Source organism: Schistocerca americana, chromosome 1 (genome assembly GCF_021461395.2).
Source record: "Schistocerca americana isolate TAMUIC-IGC-003095 chromosome 1, iqSchAmer2.1, whole genome shotgun sequence".
Classification (NCBI taxonomy): Eukaryota; Metazoa; Arthropoda; class Insecta; order Orthoptera; family Acrididae; genus Schistocerca; species Schistocerca americana.
In genome coordinates, this window is record NC_060119.1 from 1,118,785,477 (window position 1) to 1,118,812,182 (window position 26,706).

The 26,706-nt window shown below is 39.1% G+C and overlaps 1 protein-coding gene across 1 annotated transcript in view; it reads right to left on the bottom strand.

Moving 5' to 3' along the window:
- Window positions 1–720: 720 nt before the first annotated feature.
- Window positions 721–26,706, bottom strand: part of LOC124618957 (putative inorganic phosphate cotransporter) — a 218,256-nt gene continuing 192,270 nt past the window's right edge. Inside the window, exons 9-10 of the mRNA XM_047145389.1 lie at window positions 15,444–15,570; window positions 721–2,138 (exon numbers count right to left, since the gene is read on the bottom strand). Of these exons, the coding sequence (XP_047001345.1) occupies window positions 2,104–2,138; window positions 15,444–15,570 (162 nt within the window). The 3' untranslated portion in view covers window positions 721–2,103. The remainder of the gene's footprint in view (window positions 2,139–15,443; window positions 15,571–26,706) is intronic.

A 26,706-nucleotide genomic window follows, 5' to 3' on the forward strand; every position in this document is an offset into this window, starting at 1 on the left:
TCATAATAAAGATAAGATGGTGATAATTTCTTTTGGAATGTTTAGGTATTGTATTTTGGGATTAGTGGTTTTGTAAATGGTTGTAAAAGGGTGGGCAATGACAACTCATGCTAAAAACTTTTGCATTGTGTTTATCATTTCCTTTATTCCCATTTCTTCCATATGTCTTATTACCTCTCAGATTCACTGTATTTTGGTTGTTGTGTTGAAAAGCAACTGCATTATTTGATGTGTCAACCTTTCCTGATCCATTCTTAGGTCGTGTCCAAAGCATGTAGTTTTTCTTTATCTGACAGTGTCTAAGATCCTCTCTCTCTGATTATAATATTCTTGGCTTATTGGTCTTCTATACTGATCATTTCATGTTCTTCTGAGTTCCAATGTCATCCTGCAAGTCCTTCATTTCATAAGTTCTAGCCTCCTAAGTAATCCTATTTATACAAGATTCAGACTTTTTCAGTTTATAACAATTCAGGTCAGATTACTGTCTTGTAATGTTTTAGTTTTGCATTGGTCTGAATGTTTTTATTATTGTAGATATTCATAGTGAGTTTGTATCTGAAATTCATCTTGTTTGTTCATATCCCATAGCTTCTTTTTCTATGAAACAAGTTTCTATCCATTCTATCATAGCATTAAAGACTGCCGCAGACAATTTTGAAAAGCGTATCTTATTTAAAAGTTAATAAAAGGATAATAAATATGGAGAGAGAACACATGTTTTTAACAAATTGCATATATTTTACAAAACAGGAACAATTTTTACAAGACTACTTACAGTAGTTCATTTGAGAGACTAGTTGTTTCAGAACATACCCAACTGGTACAGGCTGAAAACACTGTTAATGATAGTGTCTTAGAGAGAGTCAGCAGTAAACTCTGGTTTACTAGAAAGTAAACTAGAGTTCACCAGCAACACACAAATCCCACCTAATTATTCAGGAGAGCTTATAACATTCTGCCACAACTTTCCTTACTATATTTGCAACTTTATCTGATAGAAATACCATAGGTGAAATTATGAGATGTAGAGGAAAGCTTCCTGGAACATATGACTAAAATTTCCATTACCCAAAAAATTTATGTCTTGAAATCTTTCTCCCCTAAAATTTTTATAATTTCATAACTTGATAAGTGGAATCTTTCTCTAACTTTATAAAATTAGACTTTATACCTTAAGTTTAAAAAAAAGGTTAATCAGTTTTTCAAAAAAATAGAATGACACAGTATAATTTAAAATTTACTATATGAAGTGAAGAATAATTTACAGCTGATATGTCCATTTCATATCAGTAAAACTATTCTGCCAGTATTTCAGTTCTACAGCAGAAGAAAGTAAAATACTTATTCTGTTAGAAACTATATTTGAAATATGAGCACATGTTTTCTCATGTCCAGTATGAGAAACTGTCAATATACTTACACAAAATGTTTTCCAGATTACATTAAACAATTGAATCACTGCTGTTATATTCTTTTAATAATTGATGTGATGCTAAAGCACACAGTACTAATTTCATGTTTGTTTATCTTCTTTCACATAAATAATTGTGCACCTCAAACTCCATAACCCTATTGTTACATTGTTTGTACATTTTTATCTTTTCAGCTGAATATGTTGCCCATGTTACAATAAAAGGAGGTAAAATTCTGAGGTATGATATATTTTATGTATTTATGTTTATAAAATGCAGGCAGCAATCAGACTGACAACATAACAAAACAGTTGTACCAAATCTTGAGTGTTTGAAGTTAAACAGTTTTCATCAGGAAATAAGAGTTCAAATCCAATCATGACAGTGTACACTTTATTATTTTTCCCTTTCAGTTTATCTTCTGCAAAATAAACTTTGATGTTATGCTGATGAGATTCAGTACTGGTGCTTTTATAATGATATTTGCTTGTTCACCACAACTAGTCGTGGCACACAAAGTCATTTTGCTGACTCAACTGTCATTGTAACACTGTTTTTGCTTCACTAGCTTAAAAATGTCAGTAATATCATTTTCAGTGTCAGCTGAGTGATACAATAAACTGTTGATGACATCACTTCATCAAGAGCCATCAGTAACTTCTTTTACTGAAGCAGTACATCCTCCGCATTACGCCTTTTCAGTGGGGGCTGATTCAGCGTTTTCTGTAAAAATAAACATAAAAACAATTAAGAACTCTGAAACTGTTTTACAAGTATGGTAAGCAAGTTTACTGAAATAAAAAAGATTTATGTCAGGCAAATACATACACATGTGAACACACACATTTTTGTGTTCTTTAGATCGAGAGCCTTTATTGATGCTTCATTATGAGAGACTTAGCCTTTGTTCTTTTACATTGTCATGCTTGGTTGTGAGTTATTTATCCTTTTTTCTTGTACATCTAAAATGGTTCTATGTATCTAAAGTTGTCATGTTTTATCAAAATCTATAGAATGCCTGGTCTTTTGTAAACTTGGGATCACAGAACAGAAAATGATGATAGACAGTTAGGCACTGTCTGGATAAAGAACCATGGGGTTGTCAGTAGTGTAGAAGGGGAGAGGGCATCATAGTGTAGAAGGAAGACAATGAGGAAGTTCTATGGGACTTAACTACTGAGGTCATCAGTCCCCTAGAACTTAGAACTTCTTAAACCTAACTAACCTAAGGACATCACACACATCCATGCCCGAGGCAGGATTCGAACCTGCGACCGTAGCGGTCACGCAGTTCCAAACTGACGCGCTTAGAACCGCACAGCCACACCGGCCGGCGAAGTTCTAGGTGACAAAGAATCGATATCTGTGAATAAGAACAGTGGAGGGCTGGAGGGAAACTAGGCAGGATGTCAGCTCAGGTCCCACTGAGCATGGACAAAGAGGTGGATTGGGAAATAAGAATGTTAAGTGAAGGCATCAGAAGTGACAGAGAAATTGTCATAGGTGTGCAAGAGGGAAGGTAAATGGAAAGTCAAATAAATATTTTTTAATTATGGCTGTGCATCTCTACTCCTATGATTTGTTTGGGCATGCACAAACACCCTCAGCAAAACCACTACATCCATTCCTGTTACTTTGTTAATCATCAATATTTCTAACTGCATAATTATTGGACTCCCCTTCTTCAAACAACAGCTCTTCAGACAGATATGAAATCTTTCCACCTCACTTAGTATTTTGTATGAAATTATTATTACGTGGTCTGTGTCACACAAAAGAACTATTAACTTGCTCCTAAAAACTTCAATAGCTGCTCTGAGACCAAATTTCTACATCTACAACTGTACTCTGCAAAGTGCAGGCCAGGGGGTACTTCTCATTATACCACACATTAGAGTTTCTTCCCATTTCATTCATGGCTGCTATATCACCTCTATGTATGATTTGATTAGTCTAATCTTGTATACTTGGAGCAATACAAAGGCAGACATGGCACATTCCCAGATTTGTCTCTTACTACTCATTCTTCAAATTTTTAAAAAGGCTGCTAAGGGATAACTGATGTAGGTTCTCAAAACTCTGTAAGTAGGCTTTTCATGGATAGCAAGCATCTATCTTCAAGCATCTGCCATTTAAAGTTATTCAGGAATTGTTTAGACACTCTTCCATGACTCAAACACACTTGTGACCATTCATTCTGCCTTCTTTGTATATGTACAATATTCCCTGTTAGCCCTGTTTGTTATGGGTCCCACACGAGCAGTATTCTAAGACATGTCACATAAGTGTGTTCCTATTAATCTACTTTGTTGAATGACTGCATTTTCTCAATATCCTACCAATGAACCAAAGTCTACCAAAAGCTTTACCTATGACCGAGTCACTGTGATCTTTCCATTTTATATTCTCACAAATGAAATGGCTCTTTTGGAAAGTAAAGAATGTTTTTTCTACAGAAATTTTTATTTGATGTAATTAAACAAAACTGTATTGTACATACAGTTTGATACCCAAGCTACTCTTCTACCTAGTCATACTGTTTAACCAGCTTTTCTATGCCTTCTGCATACTCAGTTGCCACCAAGTTGTTGAAGCACTGGTTAACAGTTCAATTTGGGGATGATCACTTAGGGCTAAGTCAGGACTGTATGGCGGATGTTGAAACATTTCTCATTGTAACCACTGAAGCAAGTCCTTTGTCACTTTTTGTATGTGGACATGCAGTATCATGAAGAAGGATGACTCCAACTGGTTAGCATTCCACACTGCTTGTTTTTAAAGCCACAGTGAAGTCGCTGAAGAGTCTGACAGTAAGCCACTGCATTTATGGTCTCACTATAGACACATAGTTGATAAGTGGGAAACTCTTATGATCACAAAACAGTGCAGCCATAACCTGTCTTGTGCTCAAAATTTGTTTTACTTTTTTGATTTCTTTTGGGATTGCAAGTGACGTCATTCCATTAACTGGTGCTTTGTTTCTGATGTGAAATGTGATATCCAAGTCTCACCACCAGTAACAATGTGAATCAAAAAATTCATCACCATCCTTTTCGCAGTGACTTTATGTCAATGCAGCTGCCATTTGTTTGGTTTTGTGTCTGTATGGCAAAATTCTAGGAACCCACCTGGCAGACACTTTTTTATAGCCCAGATCTCCACTAACGATCTCGTTACAACACAGTTTTTGAAATATCTGAAAAGAGTAAGTGCAGTCCACTAATTGTGAAATGCCTATCTTCTTGGATTTTCCTTTCAGTCCTTGCTTTGAGTCCATCAATCACCACTCAGAGCCAGACCAAGTGATCTTCATGTGAACAGCAAATCTTCATGTGACCAGTCTCCTATTCGCCATTACATATGATACACCACTTCCAAACCGACCTCAGTTACCTATCTATAAATTCCGCACATTTAAAAAGTAGATAACACTATGCACCTCAAATTTGGTGGGATCATCAATTTTGTCACATATTTTAAAACTGCACGACTAAGTAGTAAGGAAGTGTATCAGATCATACCTGCCATCAAACTTAAGTAGATGAGACCCAAGGTCAGTGGCCACTCAGTGGTGGCAATGGGGTGACATGATCACATGCCAAAACAAAAGTCCTTTACTTTCTGAATGACCCTCATAGTTACATCTAGCCATTTGTATGAGTCGACTGATCCAAACTGCAGTCACATCATATTTCATTTTTGTGTCATATGAAGGGCACAGTTTACATTTATGAAAATAAAGTAAACTGCCAACCTTTGGAAAACTGTCTATTTTTTAGATAGTACTTCATTGTGGATACATAGTTAAATCATATAAAAATATTCTGAGGTTATCATTAATATTGTCTATTATATCATTAGCATATAACGTGAGCGGTAAGGGTACATGCTGTTAGACATTTCTAAGGCTGTTCATGACTCATTAACTAAGATGACATGTGGCATTCTCTCTACTGAGGAATATCTGACCCAGTCACAAATTTTGTTTGCACCTCATATAATCATACTTCAGTTAATAAGCATCATTGTGATACAAAGTCAAATGCTGTTCAAAAGTTAAGAATTACTGCACCCATCTGATTGTCATCATCCATGGCTTTCAGAATGTCATGTTAGGAAAGTGCAAATCAGGTTTTGCATGACCAGTGTTTGTGGAATCCATCCTGGTTAGTGTGGAGGAAGTAATTATGTTTGATCTACCTCATTGGATTTGAGCTCTGAATATGTTTCGACAGCCATGTTAGTCAGCTGCTCCAAAAACAGAGATAGAGCTTCACTGCAGATTTAAATGCACCCAAAACCTTTTAGACAAACAAAACTGAGCAAAACCAAAATTAGCTTAAGGAGAGCCATGCATGAAGTGTTCAATGAAATCAAAAGCAAAATTCAATCTACCACTCTTACAGAAAATTCTGAGAGGTTCTGGTCTTATGTTAAATCAGAAAATGGATCAAAGCTATCTCCCACACCCACACTGAGCATAGTGACACTGAAAGAGAAGATGACAGAGAAAGGACTGCAATACTAAATTTCTTTTTTCAAAATTGTTTCTCTGAGTAAGTTCCTACTCCAATTCCTCCTTTAAATCTTCTCATGCATGTCAAAATTACAGATACTGAAATAAATGATCATATGATAGATATCATTTGAATCACTCAATAGAGGAAAGCCAACTGGACCTGATAGGATTCTATGTAGAGTATGCAAAAGTAATTGTTCCACTTCCAGCAGCAATGTACTGTGGTTTGCCAGAGGAGCACAGCATTCTTAGTGATTGAAAAAATAGGTACAGGTCATTCTTGTCTCCAAGAAGGGTTGTTCTGCTTCAAGAACTCTGGGATAAATTCTAGAGACACTCTTATTTCACCATCTCAAACACACGATATTTTAAGGATGAGTGTGTGAGAGTGGAAATGTGTCTACTGCACCACAGTTTGTGTGTGTGCAGGACAGGCGTGTGTTACGAGAAGACTTAAGTTGTGGCGGTCTATGGGCCCTGACAAGTGGTGGCCACACATGCCTTGGAAGCCATATGTCCAGTACAAAGAGTAATCAAGGGCTACTCTTTGATGCAGTGAAATAGTAGGGACTGTTGGGAACAAATGAAATAGGTTTTACCTAGAGACTCATATATACTCTGTTGTTCGACTTTCTAGGAGCAAGAACTGTTTTGACAAGGTTTATTAAAACCAAAAGAGACTGTATTGGTATATGTTAAGTACTAAAGTATTCCAGACTGGTTGACTTGCGAGACTTGAAAGCACATGTGAAACTTGTGTAGTTGTTTTATTGTGAAGATGAAACTATAGCAAAGTTGATATGAAAGTATTCTGGGAGTAAGAAATCATTTCGAAAGAAGAGAAGTAGTTCAGTATCATTTCCCTCACCAGCACAAAATCTTTGGAGAAGAAGCATTGCGAAGATTGACACAGCCATCTGTCCTGAGAAGAAGATCGGCTGCACACAATACGTAAATCACTCGAGAGAGACGTGTGAGTCTTGCACCCCAGTACCAAACAGTCTCTGGTCACCAGGAAAACATTTGAGGGTCATTGAACAGATGCACAAAAGTATAGGGCTTGAAACTTCCTGGCAGATTAAAACTGTGTGCCCGACCGAGACTCGAACTCGGGACCTTTGCCTTTCGCGGGCAAGTGCTCTACCATCTGAGCTACCAAAGCACGACTCACGCCCGGTACTCACAGCTTTACTTCTGCCAGTACCTCGTCTCCTACCTTCCAAACTTTACAGAAGCTCTCCTGCGAACCTTACAGAACTATCACTCCTGAAAGAAAGGATATTGCGGAGACATGGCTTCGCCACAGCCTGGGGGATGTTTCCAGAATGAGATTTTCACTCTGCAGCGGAGTGTGCACTGATATGAAACTTCCTGGCAGATTGAAACTGTGTGCCTGACCGAGACTCGAACTCGGGACCTTTGCCTTTCGCAGGCAAGTGCTCTACCATCTGAGCTACCGAAGCACGACTCACGCCCCGTACTCATAGCTTTACTTCTGCCAGTACCTCGTCTCCTACTTTCCAAACTTTACAGAAGCTCTCCTGCGTACCTGTGAGTACCGGGTGTGAGTCATGCTTCGGTAGCTCAGTGAAAGGCTAAGGTCCCGAGTTCGAGTCTCGGTCGGGCACACAGTTTTAATCTGCCAGGAAGTTTCATATCAGCGCACACTCCGCTGCAGAGTGAAAGTCTCATTCTGGAAACATCCCCCAGGCTGTGGCTAAGACATGTCTCCGCAATATCCTTTCTTTCAGAAGTGCTAGTTCTGCAAGGTTCGCAGGAGAGTTTCTGTAAAGTTTGGAAGGTAGGAGACGAGGTACTGGCAGAAGTAAAGCTGTGAGTACCGGGCGTGAGTTGTGCTTCGGTAGCTCAGATGGTGGAGCACTTGCCCGCGAAAGGCTTCCGCAACCCAGACAATCAGAAAGATGTACTACTCTGCACATCATGGATTGAGGCTCAGACCTGTGCGGCAGAAGCCAATGACATCACAAGCCCATAACTGATGAACTTCACCAGCACCACTGCCACTATCGCCTTCCAGTCCACCGTCCACTGCTGCTCTTCAACCAAAAACATCATGCCCCTGGAGACTGGACTCTGCCAGCTCAGCATGTCTGGACTCTCTCCTTGTTTTGGTGATTGTAACATTGGAATATTAAATTTTTCATTACTTGTGCTTTGCACAGGCATAGTAATCCCAATGAGTATGCTCCACAGTGGCCTGTTGGACCTTTAGCTGTTACTCAGCAAGGGACTTGGTTATTTGTTTTCCTGTTATTGACATTTTTTAAAAATGGACTGTTTACTACAGAGGTAAAAAATAGCTCTTCTTGCCACAGTAAGTGTTCGATGAAGTATTTAATTTCTACGGTGTTAACTGACTGTGAAAGACATTTCAAGAAGCATTTTTTTGTGTTGTTAATATTTAGCTATATGCTCAACTGTGCACATTCAGTGTAATAGTGTCAATAAACATTTTTCCAGTTTAGATTCCATGTAACAGTTGTGTCATATATAACAATGGTGATAAGTTAAAAACTGTGTTTTACACATGCTGTTGCAGAAAATGACCTGGTGATTTTTTTATTCTCCATGGCAGCTCCAACAGAGACCGTGGATATCAAAAAACTTGTACTCATACTTCTCCAGCAGATGGAGCAGACTAATGAGAGGTTGGTGGCAAGGCTGGAGATTATATACCAGTCCACGCCACTAGTGTTGGACCAATTAACACAGATAGACTCATTGGTTTGGAATCTTCATCAAGTGCCTTGCCCTTTGACCAGAAAGTGGAACCTTAGGACAGCTAGGTTACCCAAATGGAACAATACTTCTGCATTTATAAGTTTACAGGTGACCTGCAGCCCATGCTTTCCACCTGGCTCATGCAAGTCCTTCAGTGTTCCAATTAGTTAAACAACTACACCCTCAAGCAGAGCCCCAAGCCTTCCCCTATGATACATCAAGGCTAGCCTCAATTCACAGATCCACATTGAGGCAGGGAAGCATAAATTTTTTAGCTGTTAAAAGATAGAATCAGAGTCATTCCATGATTGTATTGGCCAATTACAGAGACTGTAAATTCATGTGTACTAATAGAGAGTGCCATTAATCTTACGCTTCCTTGCTAGATATAAACATGGTTTCAGTGCATGCCCTCAACGAAACAATGAGGCACTATCTCCTTAAACTCAAGGGCTCTTCACTTGATGTGTGTTTCCCAATTATTTGTGCATATGAACAGTTGCTCCACTCTTCAGCACCCCTGTAGGATCTCACCTTGGTGTTTGTGTCCACGCCAGCCATGCCTGCCTGTGGACCCCAACGGCATTCCACAAGCAGGATGGGGTACCCCTAAGAGGATGCCCACAATAGCCACTCCCATCATGCATGCAATGTTTCATACAACACACATGCCAGCAACGTCATTTTCGAAAAGTGAGATGAAAATCTTGTGGCAAAACAGGACATAAAGCGGAGATCTGCCACTCTTCTTCACATATGAATGTGCATTATATTCAAGTTGAACAATTTGTGGAAAAAATATACATGGATGCCCGTTACATCCTCAACTATCCATCACCCACCCAACAGTTCAATCACATCAACCCCCGCCTACACCATCACAGGTATGCCCCACAAGGCCAGGTGTGGGCAGGTGTAGGCCATAATGCGTCCCAGCCACCATTTAGCACCTCCTCAGAAGGGCCAAGGTAGAAATCACATATACTGATGGGTCAAAAAACAAGTGCCACCTTAACCAAATTTACCCATCATGGGTACCTTCACAACTGGCAGAAAGTCTGACACCACTATTTGTTCCAAGAACCCCAGTGCCAGCAGCTGACAAGGACCAGGTGCCAGCCTGGAAGGACTATCTGACCACCAGCAGCTCAACAGCTGCCCCAGCGGAACATTCCAATGGCCGTCAATCTGTCAGCTGGAGCTTCACCCCCCCCCCCCCCCCACCCCTCCCTCCCCCCTCCTGGTATTTGAGGGATCAATGTCAGTGAGGCCACAACAACTTGTCTCCACCTAAACACCCCCATTCTAGGACGAGAGGGTTGCTGTGGCATGCCTAACACAGAGGTCCAGCAGCCAAATGGCTGCCAGCTGCACAATTCAAATGATTATGGCTCCACTCGAACCATGGAAGGGCCATGAGGTCAGCAAGTATATCATCAAATCTCATTCATTGCACACAGCTAGCATCAGCCTGCGCTGGTCAAGACCATGTTCTGCTTCTGTGGCCCAGCCAAGCAGCCAACTGGGAAGATGCAGAACTTTGCACATCAAGGATTTAAGCTCACACCAGGCTGGTAGAAGGCAGTGACGTTGCAAGCCCAGTACCGATGAACTACACTAGAACTGCCGCCGCTGTCATCTTCCAGTCTGTCATTCATTGCCGTTCTTCAATCAAGATGTTGCACCCCTGGGGACTGGACCGTGGCTGGATAGTGCATCTGGACTCTGTCATCATTTTGATGATTGTAGCTATAACCACTAACTTTTCCATTACTCATGCTCTGGGCAGACTGACATTCAAGAAGAGTGTGCTGCCAGTTATAACATGCAGTAAAGGGCTTGATTATTTGTCTTCCAATTATTGACATTTTGTAAGACCGAACTGCTTACTACAGTGTTGAAGAACAGCTCTTCATGCCACAGTAACTTTCCTGAAGGAGTATTTACATTCTATGGTGTTAATTGATTAGTTGTGGAAGACTCTTCAAGAAGCATTTTTTGTGTTGTTGTTAATATTTAGCTAAACACTCAGAACTGTGCACATTCAACATGTTGTTGTTGTTGTTGTTGTTGTTGTTGCTGTGGTCTTCAGTCCTGAGACTGGTTTCATGCAGCTCCCCATCCTACTCTATCCTGTGCAAGCTTCTTCATCTCCCAGTACTTACTGCAACCTATATCCTTCTGAATCTGCTTAGTTGTTTCATCTCTCGGTCTCCCTCTACAATTTTTACCCTCCATGCTGCCCTCCAATGCTAAATTTGTGATCCCTTGATGCCTCAGAACATGTCCTACCAACTGGCCCCTTCTTCTTGTCAAGTTGTGCCACAAACTCCTCTTCTCCTCAATTGTATTCAATACCTCCTCATTAGTTATGTGATCTACCCATCTAATCTTCAGCATTCTTCTGTAGCACCACATTTTGAAAGCTTCTATTCTCTTCTTGTCCAAACTATTTATCGTCCATGTTTCACTTCCATACATGGCTACGCTCCATACAAATACTTTCAGAAACGACTTCCTGACACTTAACTCTATACTCGATGTTAACAAATTTCTCTTATTCAGAAACGCTTTCCATGCCATTGCCAGTCTAAATTTTATATCCTCTCTATCTCGACCACCATCAGTTATTTTGCTCTCCAAATAGCAAAACTCCTTTACTACTTTAAGTGTCTCATTTTCTAATCTAATTCCCGCAGCATCACCCAACTTAATTCGACTACATTCCATAATACTCGTTTTGCTTTTGTTGATGTTCATCTTATATCCTCCTTTCAAGACACTGTTCATTCCATTCAACTGTTCTTCCTAGTCCTTTGCTGTCTCTGACAGAATTACAATGTCATCAGCGAACCTCAAAGTTTTTATTTCTTCTCCATGGATTTTAATACCTACTCTGAATTTTTCTTTTGTTTCCTTTACTGCTTGCTCAATATACAGATCGAATAACATCGAGGAGAGGCTATGATCCTGTCTCACTCCCTTCTCAACCACTGCTTCCCTTTCATGCCCCTCAACTCTTATAACTACTATCTGGTTCCTGTACAAATTGTAAATAGCCTTTTGCTCCCTGTATTTTACTCCTGCCACCTTTACAATTTGAAAGAGAGTATTCCAGTCAACATTGTCAAAAGCTTTCTCTAAGTCTACAAATACTAGAAACATAGGTTTGCCTTTCCTTAATCTTTCTTCTAAGATAAGTCGTAGGGTCAGTATTGCCTCACGTGTTCCAATATTTCTACGGAATCCAAACTGATCTTCTCTGAGGTCAGCTTCTAACAGTTTTCCCATTTATCTGTAAAGAATTCGCGCTAGTATTTTGCAGCTGTGACTTATTAAACTGATAGTTCAGTAATTTTCACATCTGTCAACACCTGCTTTCTTTGGGATTGGAATTATTATATTCTTCTTGAAGTCTGAGGGTATTTTGCCTGTCTCATACATCTTGCTCACCAGATGGTAGAGTTTTGTCAGGACTGGCTCTCCCAAGGCCGTCAATAGTTCTAATGGAATGTTGTCTACTCCCGGGGCCTTGTTTCAACTCAGGTCTTTCATCGCTCAAACTCTTCACACAGTATCCTATTTCCCATTTCATCTTCATCTACATCCTCTTCCATTTCCATAATATTGTACTCAAGTACATTGCCCTTGTACAGACCCTCTATATACTCCTTCCACCTTTCTGCTTTCCCTTCTTTGCTTAGAACTGGTTTTCCATCTGAGCTCTTGATATTCATACAGGTGGTTCTATTTTCTCCAAAGGTCTCTTTAATTTTCCAGTAGGCAGTATCTATCTTATCCCTAGTGAGATACACCTCCACATCCTTGCATTTGTCCTCTAGCCATCCCTGCTTAGCCATTTTGCACTTCCTGTCAATCTCATTTTTGAGACGTTTGTATTCCTATTTGCCTGCTTCATTTACTGCATTTTATATTTTCTCCTTTCATCAATTAAATTCAATATTTCTTCTGTTACCCAAGGATTTCTACTAGCCCTCGTCTTTTTACCTACTTGATCCTCTGCTGCCTTCACTACTTCATCCCACAGAGCTACCCACTCTTCTTCTACTGTATTTCTTTCCCCCATTCCTGTCAATTGTTCCCTTATGCTCTCCCTGAAACTCTGTACAACATCTGGTTCTTTCAGTTTATCCAGGTCCCATCTCCTTAAATCCCCACCTTTTTGCAATTTCTTCAGTTTTAATCCACAGTTCATAATCAATAGATGGTGGTCAGAGTCCACATCTGCCCCTGGAAATGTCTTACAATTTAAAACCTGGTTCCTAAATCGCCTTCTTACCATTATATAATCTATCTGATACCTTCTAGTATCTCCAGGATTCTTCCATGTATACACCCTTCTTTTATGATTCTTGAACCAAGTGTTAGCTATGATTAAGTTATGCTCTGTGCAAAATTCTACCAGATGATTCCTCTTTCATTTCTTACGCCCAATCCATATTCACCTACTATGTTTCCTTCTCTCCCTTTTCCTACTGACGAATTCCAGTCACCCATGACTATTAAATTTTCGTCTCCCTTCACTACCTGTATAATTTCTTTGATCTCATCATTCATTTCATCAATTTCTTCATTATTTGCAGAGCTAGTTGGCATATAAACTTGTACTACTGTAGTAAGCGTGGGCTTCGTGTCTCTCTTGGCCACAATAATGTGTTCACTATGCTGTTTGTAGTACCGTACCTGCACTCCTATTTTTTTACTCATTATTAAACCTACTCCTGCATTACCCCTATTTGATTTTGTATTTATAACTCTGTATTCAACTGACCAAAAGTCTTGTTCCTCCTGCCACCGAACTTCACTAATTCCCACTGTATCTAACTTTAACCTGTCCATTTCCATTTTTAAATTTTCTAACCTACCTGCCCAATTAAGGACTCTGACATTCCACGCTCCGATCCGTAGAACGCCAGTTTTCTTTCTCCTGATAATGACATCCTCTTGAGTAGTCCCTGCCCGGAGATCCAAATGGGGGAGATCCGAATGGGGACTATTTTACCTCCGGAATATTTTACCCAAGAGGACGCCATCATCATTTAACCATACAGTAAAGCTGCATGCCCTCGGGAAAAATTATGGCTGTAGTTTCCCCTTGCTTTCAGGTCTTCGCAGCACCAGCACAGCAAGGCTGTTTTGGTTAGTGTTACAAGGCCAGATCAGTCAATCATCCAGACTGTTGCCCCTGCAACTACTGAAAAGGCTGCTGCCCCTCTTCAGGAACCGCATGTTTGTCTGGCCTCTCAACAGGTACCCCTCAGTTGTGGTTGCACCTACGGTACGGCCATCTGTATCACTGAGGCATGCAAGCCTCCCCACCAACGGTAAGGTCCATGGTTCATGGGGGGGACATTCAACTAATGATGGCAATAAACATTTTTCCAGTTTAGATTCCATGTATCAACTATTTTGGAAATAATATGGGTGATCAATGATCATCACTATTTATGAAATATCGATACTGTCCATTCTCACTTTCTTAAATATTGGTGAGGGTCATGACAGTATACAGAAGCAGAAAATCTGAGAATACCTTGCTAAAAGACTTGTTATGTGTGTTTTAATTAATTAATATATACAGATGATTGTATGAACACTGGCAGACTTATTCACAAAGAGGTGCTTGTTTTTCCATTGTGGTTTGAGACTAAGCAGGGTACACAGGAAGGCATCCGAAAGAATAAACACCACTTTGACCCAGCAACCACTAATGAGCAAGTTGCACTACATCAGTAGTGAGTGGATAGGTAGGGAATTTGGGCTGATGGGAGGTGTTCTAGGGTAGCAGTGCATCTGTCTAATAACCAGGAGACTTGGGTTTGAATCCCCATCTGACTCAAATTTAAATCAATGCCTGCTTGCAGCCAGTGTCCATAACTCCTTCTCTGTGTAACATCAGTGTTAAAGGCAAAACATAAATTTTCATTCAGTGCCTAAAATATCTCCTCAACAAACAGTCATTTGAAGTTTTCTCAGTATCTCAGAATATGCTCCAGAAACTAGAACCATTATTGAACTATAGTTTGAAAAAGATCTGTGTGGCTATACAGAAAAGAGAACAATGTGGTTCAGTATTGTCTGCAAGAACAATTATGGAGAAGCACGAGTAAAAAGGAAAATATGTCACATTCACTTTCTTAGATATTGATGAGGATCATGACAGTATACAGAAGCAGAAAATTTGAGAATACCTTGAGAAAAGACTTGTTATGTGTGTTTCAATTAATTAATATATACAGATGATTGTATGAACACTGGCAGACTTATTCACAAATAGGTGCTTATTTTTCAGTTGTGGTTTGAGACTAAGCAGGGTGCACAGGAAGGAATTTTCATAATTTTATTCATCACTGTATCACAATTTTAGGCTCATGCCTTTGCAGATGATGATTTGATGTGGGATGAAAATGACACTAAAGTAAAACAGCAATTGAATGACTGGATTCTGTATTCAAGCCATTAGACTAAAACCTCCTTTATGTGGTGAGTAGCAATCTATTGGTTTCATAATATTGATGTTATTCCATCCTGAACTTTCCACTGTTTCATTCAGCTGTAAGAAATTACTGATAAAATGAAGTCAGTGGTGACACCTGTTGTTCAGAGAAAAAGTGTTCTTAAATGTGTTTCTACACTGAAGCTGAAAACGTTCATAAAACAAGCAAATATCCTTTCATGACATGTTAACACTGTACTTTATAATATCAAAATTAATACAAATATAAATGCAGAAATTATTTTCCTACCTTTACTTTTCTTTGGCTCATTCCAAGGCTGCACTACTGCACTTCCAAAGATAACAAAAATTGTGTTTCCAAAAAGATATATACCCGAAGCAATATAGAAAACTATTTGCCACTTTTCTCTGGTGCTCTGTATGAAACAAAAATAAAATAAAGTAATAATCATCAGATAGACAGGAGTTTAAAGTCTACATATAACTACATTGATTTATTCATCCAGTCATCTTGTTTTGTAGATCCTACAATGAAGAGAATCTTCAAAGCTGTAGAATTTGCTGACTCCAACACAAGGATCAAAATGAAAAAGAATGTGAAAAATATCAAAGTACACATTAACAATGCAACTGCATAATAATTTATATTATCATTTTCTTTTTATACACATCAAACACTTAGCTGTGAAAACATTATTTAGTTTATCAAAAGCAAACCAGGAAAGTCTTACTCATTTCATTTACAATCCATTCAACTGTCTTCAACTGCCCTAAATACACAAATTCATCAAGTGGTTTACTAGTTCACTGTTAATTTGTCCAGTTTTCTTTCAATAAAAAAATCGAAAGCTCTTTCAACATGAAGATTGGGCTGAACACTCTAATAATAACAATAATAATAATATATTCATTTTTGATCATTTAGTACAATAATATGGATAAATCACTTCTAGATAATTATACAATGGAACAACTGTATTGTGTAATACATTCTCACATGCATTTTTGTAATACATAATTTAGAAGCAGTTCTGTGTGTTAATTATTTGCAAAGAATGATGAAACTTTTGTGTTCTCGTTACTCCACATCTCTCTCTCTCTCTCTCTCTCTCTCTCTCTCTCTCTCAAGTGACTCCACTTGAAGCATTCGCAGTTTTGCAACTGATTTCAGAAGTGTGTTTTAGCTAATGGTGATTACATTGAAGGCCAGGAAAGGTATTTTGGTATTTTGTTTGTAACTCTTTTTTTCTTTATTTTCTGCAACCATTCGCTGAACTTCTCAGTTGCACCTTGTATGTATAAGAAACAGTAATGGTGCCAGCACTGACCCTGAGGCACCCCTTCCTCCCTCCCTCCCTCTCTCCCACCCCTCCACCACAACCAACCAATTTAACCACATCTAAATCAGATGCCACCTCACAATCATTCACATCACTGTGGAGAATGGCCTTTTGCCACCTGTTCTTAAAGTATCAGAGGAACCAGTTCTAAACCACTCCTCTTATTCCACAATGGTCCAATTTCTGCAGTATAGTTTGTGATCAACACAGTTAAAAGCCTTAGTTAAATCAAATAAGCTGCCTATCCCCTAACAACATTTTGTTTAATCCATCCAGTGCCCCACAGAGAAAACAGAATGTACCATTTTTAGGTGTTAAACCACTCCCAAAACTAAATTGTACATTTTTGTGTGAACTGAAAGTATCAATTATTCTTACACGTGAAGCCTTTTCAATTGCTTTTGCAAACACTGATAGCATAGAAAAAGGTCTAAAATCATCTACATTATCCATTCCGCCATTTTTAAAAAGCACTTTCACTACAGGACACTTTAATCGTTCAGGAAACTGCCATTCTTAAATGAAAAATTACAGATGTGTCTAAGTAAAAGGGTTAAAACATGCATCACAGTGCTTTAGCCCCCTGCTAGGTACCCTATCATATCCACAAGAGTCCTTAGTTTCCAGCGAGTTGATTATTGACTCAGTCTTTCCAATGCAAGTATCTCAGAGGAGTACTTCAGGTAGCGGTTTCTATGCCATTTTTTATGAGAAATATAAGATTCCCTGTATAAATTAAGTCTTTATTTAATTCACAGAAATTAAGTTTTAATGTAATTCCCTTGCTACATTCAGAAAGTGATTGTTAAATACTGTATACTTATTCTGGCAGTAAGAAAACCATTTGTATTATGTACTGCCCTTCTGTCCTTGAGCTTGTTCAGTTGGCCAACACTTCTTTCACTAGTGACCATACTGTTTCAATTTTATCCTGAGTCAGCTATTCTATTTGCATACAACATGCATTTTCTTTCTTAATGACATACTTCTTACTGTGTTGTTTATAATGAGCTACTGCACCTCAATTATGGCTATTTCTAACATTTTAATATGATTCTCCCTTTGTAACACATGATATCCTTTTCCCATTAGCTAGCCACCCAGGTTATCTGTTAATTTTAGTACCTTGTTTTAAATTATCTGCTGTAAAGCAGCTTTCAAAGGGCATGAGAAACATGTTGAGGAAAGCATTATATTAATCACCTATTTTATCAGCACTATAAACAACCTGACACACTTTTTTAATGTAGTTGAAAAAGTATCTGTTGCCACTGAATTCACATTCTTAAAGATGTATGTAATTATATTTAACATGTTTGTGTCCACAAATTCCTTTTAGGGTTAAAATTTGTACATCAGGTCTGAAAGGCCATTCATGCTTTTACTAACAGAATGGCCCTCTAGTACTGAAGACTGAATAAAAATGTTATGTGTAGTTAAGCTACTGTTTCTCTGTACTCTGCTTGCAAAGAATACAGTCTACACCAGATGATATGAATTTAGACTTTCCAACATTCTTTTCCTTGTATAATCACTTTTCATCTACATCTATGTGATTACTCTGATATTTACAATAAAGTGCCTGGCAGAGGGTTCAATGAACCACCTTGAAGCTGTCTCTCTACCATTCCACTCTCGAGCGGCATGCGGGAAAAATGAGCACTTAAATTTTTCTGTGTGAACCCTGATTTCTCTTATTTTATTGGATGATCATTTCTCCCAATGAGGGCGGGTGCCAACAGAATGTTTTCACAATTGGAGGAGAAAACTGGTGATTGAAATTTCATGAGAAGATCCCGTCACAACGAAAAATGCCTTTGTTTTAATTATTGCCTCTCCAATTTATGAATCATGTCTGTGACACTATCTCCACTATTTTGCAATAATACAAAATGAGCTGCCATTCTTTGTACTTTTTCAAAGTCATCCATCAGTCCCACCTGATGGGGATCCCACACCGCACAGCAATACTCCAGAACAGGGCGGACAAGTGTGGTGTAAGCAGTCTCTTTAGTAGATCTGTTGCACCTTCTAAGTGTCCTGCCAATGAATTGCAGTCTTTGGTTTGCTATACCCACAATATTATCTATGTGATCGTGCCAATTTAGATTACTTGTCATTGTAATCACTAAGTATTTAGTTGAATTTACAGCCTTCAGATTTGTGCGACTTATTGCGTAATCGAAATTTAGCTGATTTCTTTTAGTACTCATTTGAATAACTTCACACTTTTCCTTACACAGGGTCAATTGCCACTTGTCGCACCACACAGATATCTTATCTAAATCATTTTGCAAGTCGTTTTGATCATCTGATGACTTTACAAGATGATAAATGACAGCATCATCTGCAGACAATCTAAGACGGCTACTTAGATTGTCTCCTATGTCACTAATATTGATCAGGAACAACAGAGGGCCTATAACACTTCCTTGGGGAATGCCAGATATTACTTCTGTTTTACTCGATGACTTTTCGTCTATTACTACGAACTGTGACCTTTCTGACAGGAAATCACGAATCCAGTCGCACAACTGAGTCGATACTCCATAGGCACGCACTTGCTTGTGAGGAACGGTGTAGATAGCCTTCTGGAAATCTAAAAATATGGAATGAATTTGACATCCCCTTTGATAGCACTTATTACTTCATGAGTATAAAGAGCTAGTTGTGTTTCACAAGAACGATATTTTCTGAAACAGCGCTGACTATGTGTCAATAAATCATTTTCTTTGAGGTACTTCATAATGTTCAAATACGGTATATGTTCCAAAACCCTACCGCAAATCAACATTAGTGATATAGGCTTGTAATTCAGCGGACTACTCCTACTTCCCTTTTTGGGTACTGGTGTGACTTGAGCAATTTTCCGGTCTTTAGGAACAGATCTTTCTGTGAGCGAGTGGTTGTATATAAGTGCTAAATAAGGAGCTCTTTTATCAGCATACTCTGAGAGGAACCTGACTGGTATACAATCTGGACCGGAGGTCTTGCCTTTATTAAGTGATTTAAGCTGGTTTGTTACTCCGAGGATATCTACTTCTATGTTTCTCATCTTGGCAGTTGTTCTTCATTGAAATTCAGGAATATTTACTTCATCTTCTTTGGTGAAGGACTTTTGGAAAACCATGTTTAATAACTCTGCTTTAGTGGCACTGTCATCAGCGACTTCACCGTTGTTATCGCGCTGTGAAGGTATTGATTGCGGCTTGCCACTGGTGTGTTTTATGTATGACCAGAATCTCTTTGGGTTTTCTGCTAGATTTCATGACAGAATTTCTTTGTGGAAATTATTAAAAGCATCTTGCACTGAAGTATGTGCCATATTTTGAACTTCTGTAAAACTTTGCCAATCTTGGGGATTTTGTGTCCTTTTAAATTTGGCATGCTTTTTTTGTTGCTTCTGCAACAATGATCTGACCCATTTTGTGTACCATGGGGGATCAGTACCATCACTTATTAATTTATGTGGTATATATCTCTCAATTTTTGTCGATACTATCTCTTTGAAAACATTCCACAACTTTTCTACACTTACATGATCAGATCAGAAAGAGTGAAGACTGTCTCTTAAAAAGGCATTAAGAGCATTTTTATCAGATTTTTTAAGTAGATATACTTTGCGTTTCTTTTTGATTGTACGTGTTACAGTATTGAGCCTAGGAGCAACTGCCTGGTGGTCGCTAATCCCTGTATTTGTCACAATACTCACTATTTGGCCAGGATTTTGTGTTGCTAGAAGGTCAAGTATGCTTTCACAACCATTTACACTTTGAGTGGGCTCATGAACTAATTGTTCAAAATAATTTTCTGAGAAAGCATTCAGTACAATTTTGGATGACATTTTATGCCTGCCGCTGGCTTTAAATGTATAATTTTTCCAGCATATCGAGGGTAGATTAAAATCACCACCGACTATAATTATATGAGTGGGGTACTTATTTGAAATGAGACTCAAATTTTCTTTGAACCATTCAGCAATTATATCTTCTGAGGCGGGGGGTCCAATTAATAGTTTAGTCCGACTGTCAGGTACAACCTCTACCCATACTATTTCATACGAACTATCTACTTAAATTCCGCTACAAGGCAAGCTACCTCTGACAGAAATAAATACTCGATCCTTTCTGAACACTATTAGATCATTCTGAACAATGTTAGATTGTTTGAAAAAATTTTAGCTGAACTTATTTCTGGCTCTCTGTACCTACAACTATTTGAGCTTCAGTGCTTTCTATTAGGGCTTGGAGCTCTGGTTCTTTCCCAACACAGCTATGACAATTTACAACTACAATACTAATCATTTCTACAACTACCTTACTGTGTTTTACCTGCCCACTTTTAGACAGACATCCCTTCTGTGGTTCCCTGAGACCCTCTAACCTAAAAAACCACCCATTCCCTTCCACACAGCCCCCGCTACCCATGTAGCCGCCTCCTGTGTGTAGTGGGCTCCTGACCTATTAAGCGGAACCTGGAAATCCACCACCCGATGGCTAAGTCAAGGAATCTGCAGCCTACATGGTCACAGAACTGCCTGAGTCCCTGATTCAGACCCCCCACTTGGCTCTGCACCAAAGGTCCACAGTCGGTTCTATCAACAATGATGCAGATGGTGAGCTCCACCTTAATCTCAGAAGCAAGACTGGCAGTCTTTACCATTTCTGCTAGCTGCCCGAAACCAGTCAGAATCTGCTCCAATCCAAAGCGACACACGTGACTGGTACCAGCATGATCCACCACCTGCAGTTGGCTGCACCCTGTACTCTTCATGGCATCCGGAAGCACCCTTTCCACATCCGGAATGACTCCTCCCAGAATGCACATGGAGTGCACACCGGCTTCCTTCCCCTCCTTGCAGCCATGTTCCTAAGACGCCCCATTATGCGCCTAACATTGGAGCTCCCAACTACCAGCAAACCTACCCTCTGTGAATGCCCAGACCTTGTGGGCTGAGGAGCTTCCTCTGGAACAGGGTGGATGACTGCATCCGGCTCAGAGACATCGTCAGCCACAGATAACACCAAAAACCTGTTTGTCAAACGAACCAGGGAGGCCCTAAGATCGGGCCCTCAAAAAGTTTTTTGTTGCCTGCCAGACTTTGGAATGATCTCCCACTCGACCACGGGTGAGGGGTCAACTTCAGTGCAGGCAGGACCCAGCGCGACCACAGCAGTGGACCAATCGGAGGACACGTGGGACTTGCTCGACGTCCCTCGCATCCCCGCGTTCGATCCCCCACAGTGACGCCCTTGGCAGCAGCTTCAGGCTGTGTGATAGAAGCCAAAGCAGCCTGGAGCTGTGAGCGAAGGGTCACCAACTCAGCTCACATCTGTACATAGCAATCACAGTTCCTATCCAACTTTTAAAGTTAATATTAAATTCACCACAGACAACTAATTAACTAATTTTTGGTACTCTATATTAAGTGAAGATATTTTTTTCCTAGGGGGAGCAGGTATCACTCATTAACCTGTAATGACTCAATCACTGATTGCCTTGGCAAACTTTTTGTTTAGCATGGCAGAACTCTGCTACAGCGCTGTCTTTGGCCAGCATTTGAAACTCAACAATTGCCATGTGTATTGAGATATCAGCAATAAATTGTCCCTACTTGCTACCTACATTATTCCACACAAGCATTCTTACCTGGACCCTTTGCCACATTCATGATCCTCTGAAGAATGTCAACACCAACTACAGATCGCTCAGTGTACTTCATCTCATCATCTATGTGCTGACAATGGAACCAATTACAGTTTAGGTGAACACTGAGTGCAAGGCAGTTCCATAGTGTTTCATTTAGTGCTTAAGATCAGCAGGAACAATCTACATTTTCTGTTAAATGTGTACTGCACTGTACTGTTGGTAGCAACAATGAATCTTGTGTACATGAACAATGGGTAGTGATTGATGACCTTCTGAATGATTTCAGCAATGAGTGTAACCAATTTTCCTACCAATGAGACACTAGTCATCAGACTGTTGGAGACAGAAACAGTGGTATGCCATCTGTGTTGATCATGCCAGCCAAAACGGGAACATTTCCACTGAACCAAATTGTGACATCATATGGAAACCGGTCAGCTGGGCCATGCAACGACATACTAGTGGGATTTTCTTCTGCAGTGCATCTGCATCAGGGTAGTTCATTGTTCTCCAACCTCCTGTGCCTCCATATCCACATAATGTAACAGAAGCCTTCTGACTCAGTGAGGGGCCTGACAAGGTCTAGGTGCACATGCTGGAACTGGTCTTGGATATCAAACTGCAAGCATTTTGGTCTGTCTTAAGAGTGTTGGTAGGCTCTACAAGCTTGAGTCCAGTAATTACAATCACGTTGGACATTTGGCCATTTGAAATAGTCTGTGAAAAATTACAATTAGCGCGCGAACACCAAGATGTGACAGCCCATGCAGTCAGTTGAAAATAGCCTTCTGCATGATGAATAGGACATGGGTCTAAAGCAGTTCTGTGATATGTCACCCAAAACTTGCACAGATGAACCAGGAATAATATGTGATGAACATTTGATTTGCAATTCAGTTATGATGTTGTGTAGGACATCAAGTAATTGCATGGCCAGTAGTTGTGTCTCGGCCAGTTAACTGTAATGCTACCAGCCATGTCATTGTAAGACAGTATGGGGAAGGCTGTCCAACAAAGGGTCTCTACCAAGACAATTAACTTGCAGCTACAAACCCCTCCCCCCCCCCCACCCCCCACCACATCAATAATCCAAACATGATTATGTCATGGTTATCAGCTGACTAAGCCTTTACCGTCATTGCCATATAGCCATAGGGGAGCACCTACCACTTAAGCATGAGAAAACAGAGTTTGACACAACTCCAACTACAATGCTGCCTCCACAGAACAGCTCCACGACTCCCTCATTCCACTCCAATGGACCAAATATCACACTACGGCTGACCACACTGTCTCCCTCCTCTCCTTGTGCAATATCACCTGTATTAAGATATGAAAAGGACAAATATTCTTTTCAGCACTGCACTGAGAAATGGTCCAGCCACGCCCTGCACAAGCAACCAACCATCGAACAGGTGATATCACTCACTGGTGCAAAGATGATTTCAGTTGCAGCAACGTATAATTTAATGTTTTTCTAAGCTGTAGGTGAAAATTTTAATGAATATCTTGTCCATTACAGATAATAGGGAGAAAACTGTATCATTTTTGGTCTTTTCTGCGTCCTTTCATGTGAAGTAAAATAATTACAACATTGTGCCAGATTTGGGGAACTGCCTTCCTCTGCAGACATTCTGAAAATTCTTCTGTAAGTTTATTCCTGCCTTAAGTAATATTCTGTGCCTCATCCAATTTATCTCTTACTACACTATACAAACATTTTAATAAGTCTTGAAATGCATCTACAATTCTCTCTCTCTCCTTTTTTTTAACATAAGTTTATATTTTGCCTTCTTCATACACTTATTGTTTTCAGTTGTTTCTGTAAACATAAGTTCATAGTATCTTCCCATATCCTCTCAATGACTTTTTGAATACTCTGGTGTTATTCAGCATGTCCCTCTTACTGTTTGCCTTACCCTCTTGATTCCCTTTTAATATTTGCCTAATTCCATTTAAGGTCTTCTTTTGTTTTGTTTTCCTCATACCTGCAACTTCTTTGCTGTTTTCATGAATGCTTGGATAAATAAATCCCCTCTATCAATGACTGTCCAACCATTTTCTTGGACACTGAGCTTGTTGCTTGATTTTATAGTATAACTTGGTGTGTATTTGTGCAAATCCTTTATTATAAGAAGTGATTCAAAAGTGCCACATGTTAAGAAATGAAGCAAATGATCTTTTCAAGTAGTTAAAGGAAAGGAATGTATTGTGAAAATTTTTCACTGACTAGGAAGGCACACAAGATCCTCTGTGACTGTAGTGATCCTCCGCAGAGAGTGAATCTAGTAATAAGATTATGCAAAGATTCTGACTATTTATTTCAGTTTGGACACTCAACTGGCATGGACACATATAGTGATTAATAGTAATTTCATTAAATATGTGTACCACTGTTGGCCAGCATTACAGCTTATATTAATTTAAAATCATTTACATGACAAAAATGGTGTCCCATAAATATTATTTTGACTTAGTCTGAATATACTAATTAAAAAGAACAGAATATCTGAACTTCAAGGCATATAACATTTTTATATATCCAAAAATTACTGATCTGAAAGATAACTGATTGGTCATTATCCTCCTGTTTGCATTATTCCTATTTCATAATGACTGATCTGAGTTTGTGCATGTTGAGTACTGCCATAGGATTTTTGGACACTGATTTCTTGATGTTTCCCAACAAATCTGCCAGATAGCTGTCAGATATAACAAAAGACTTGGAAAACGAGTTGAATAGAATGGACAGAGTCTGCAAAGGAGGATATAAGATGAACATCAACAAAATCAAAATGAGGATAATGGAATATAGACAAATTAAATCAGGTGATGCTGAGGGAATTGTATTAGGAAACGAGACACTTAGAGTAGTAGATGAGTTAGTTATCTGGGCAACAGAACAACTGACAATGACTGAAGTAGGGAGGGTATAAAATATTGAATGCAGATTGAAGTGTTAAGAAGACTTTTTTGAAAGTTTTTGTATAGGGTGTAACCCATATGGAAGTGAAACATGTACGAAAAAGTTTAAACAAGAAGAGAATAGAAGCTTTTAAAATATGGTGCTATGGAGGAATGCTGAAGATTAAGTTGGTAGATTGCATAACTAATGAGAAAATACTGAACAGAAAAAGAAATTAATTGTTGCACAACCTGACTAGACGACGGAATTGGTTGATAAGACACATTCTGAGACGTCATGGGTTCACCAATTTAGTACTGGAGGGAAGTGCACAGGGGGGCAGGGGGTAAAAATTTTACAGGGAGACCAATAGATGAATAGAATAAGCAGTTACAGTAGGGTGTAAGTTGCAGTAGTTATTTGGTAATGAAGAGGCTTGCACAGGATAGAGTAACATGGAAAGCTGCATCAAACCCGACTACAGATGGAAAACCTCAACAACAACAATAACAGCTAAAGAGTGGTGTAAGCAGATGGTATTCTAAGTTCATGTTATAGTCTGTTTAACCAGACTTTGTTTAATTATGTGTGAGGATAGAAAAAACTTGGCATGTCAAGCATTCAGAATCCATTGTGTTCCCTGAGTATACTCCTTCCAATATTCTTTCACCTTGACTAGAATAATGGCTTCCAACAGAACTGCACATTGGAGTAAGCATTCTGACAATTTTATATTCTCCTGCCATGACCCAAAGAGTTTCATGACACATGTGAACAGTGCCATACATTTGCAGACCTATGGTTACAGCAGGCCTGGATGCTTCTAAGCATCAGAGCCTGAAATCAGTATGATCAGTTTTCATAGTGATCAATTGATAGCAGAACTTTGAAGTTTCCAGTCAGTTTTGTTGTTTGGCAGCTAGTTAGACAGTCAGTCTGTGTGACAGCTATAATGCATTTAGGCTTAGGCACCAGTCTTTTGTTTCACCACACTATGCGCAGTTTATATTTTAGATTAATTTCTTCCTATGTTCCATGGTTCATATTCATGTGGAACTTATCAGTAGGTTAACAAATAAAATTTATCTCAATGAATAATGGCCATTTACAAAACTGGATGTTTTGTTTTAATCTTGATATACAATAAAATTTGATGAAAGTCTGCCAACCACACACATATCATCTACTCATAAATTAATTAATGGGGTAAGAGTTGTCAAGCATAAATAATTTCACTTTGTTTTTAAAACTTTAATTACCTGCCAGCAGCTTTGATTCACAAGGGAAATGATCAGTCATTTTTATTGCTGCATACTTTGTGGTCCTTTCTGCATGTGGTTAATTCTTCTATAGTACGGACACATTTTGTTCCTAGTGTTTTGTTTATGAATAGCACTATTATTTTCAGATAATACCAGATTCATCACAAATACACATCATAAGACAGTAAAAATATTTTCAAACTGCTGTATGTATGTTTATATTTTTAAATAGTTGCCTAAATGAAGTTTGAGGATTAAAACTAGACATTATCCTTACAACATGATTACGTGAAAGGAATACTTTGTGTGTGTGTGTGTGTGTGTGTGTGTGTGTGTGTGTGTGTGTGTGTGTGCACGCACGCACACACAATTGCCCCGTAAAACCATAAAATTACT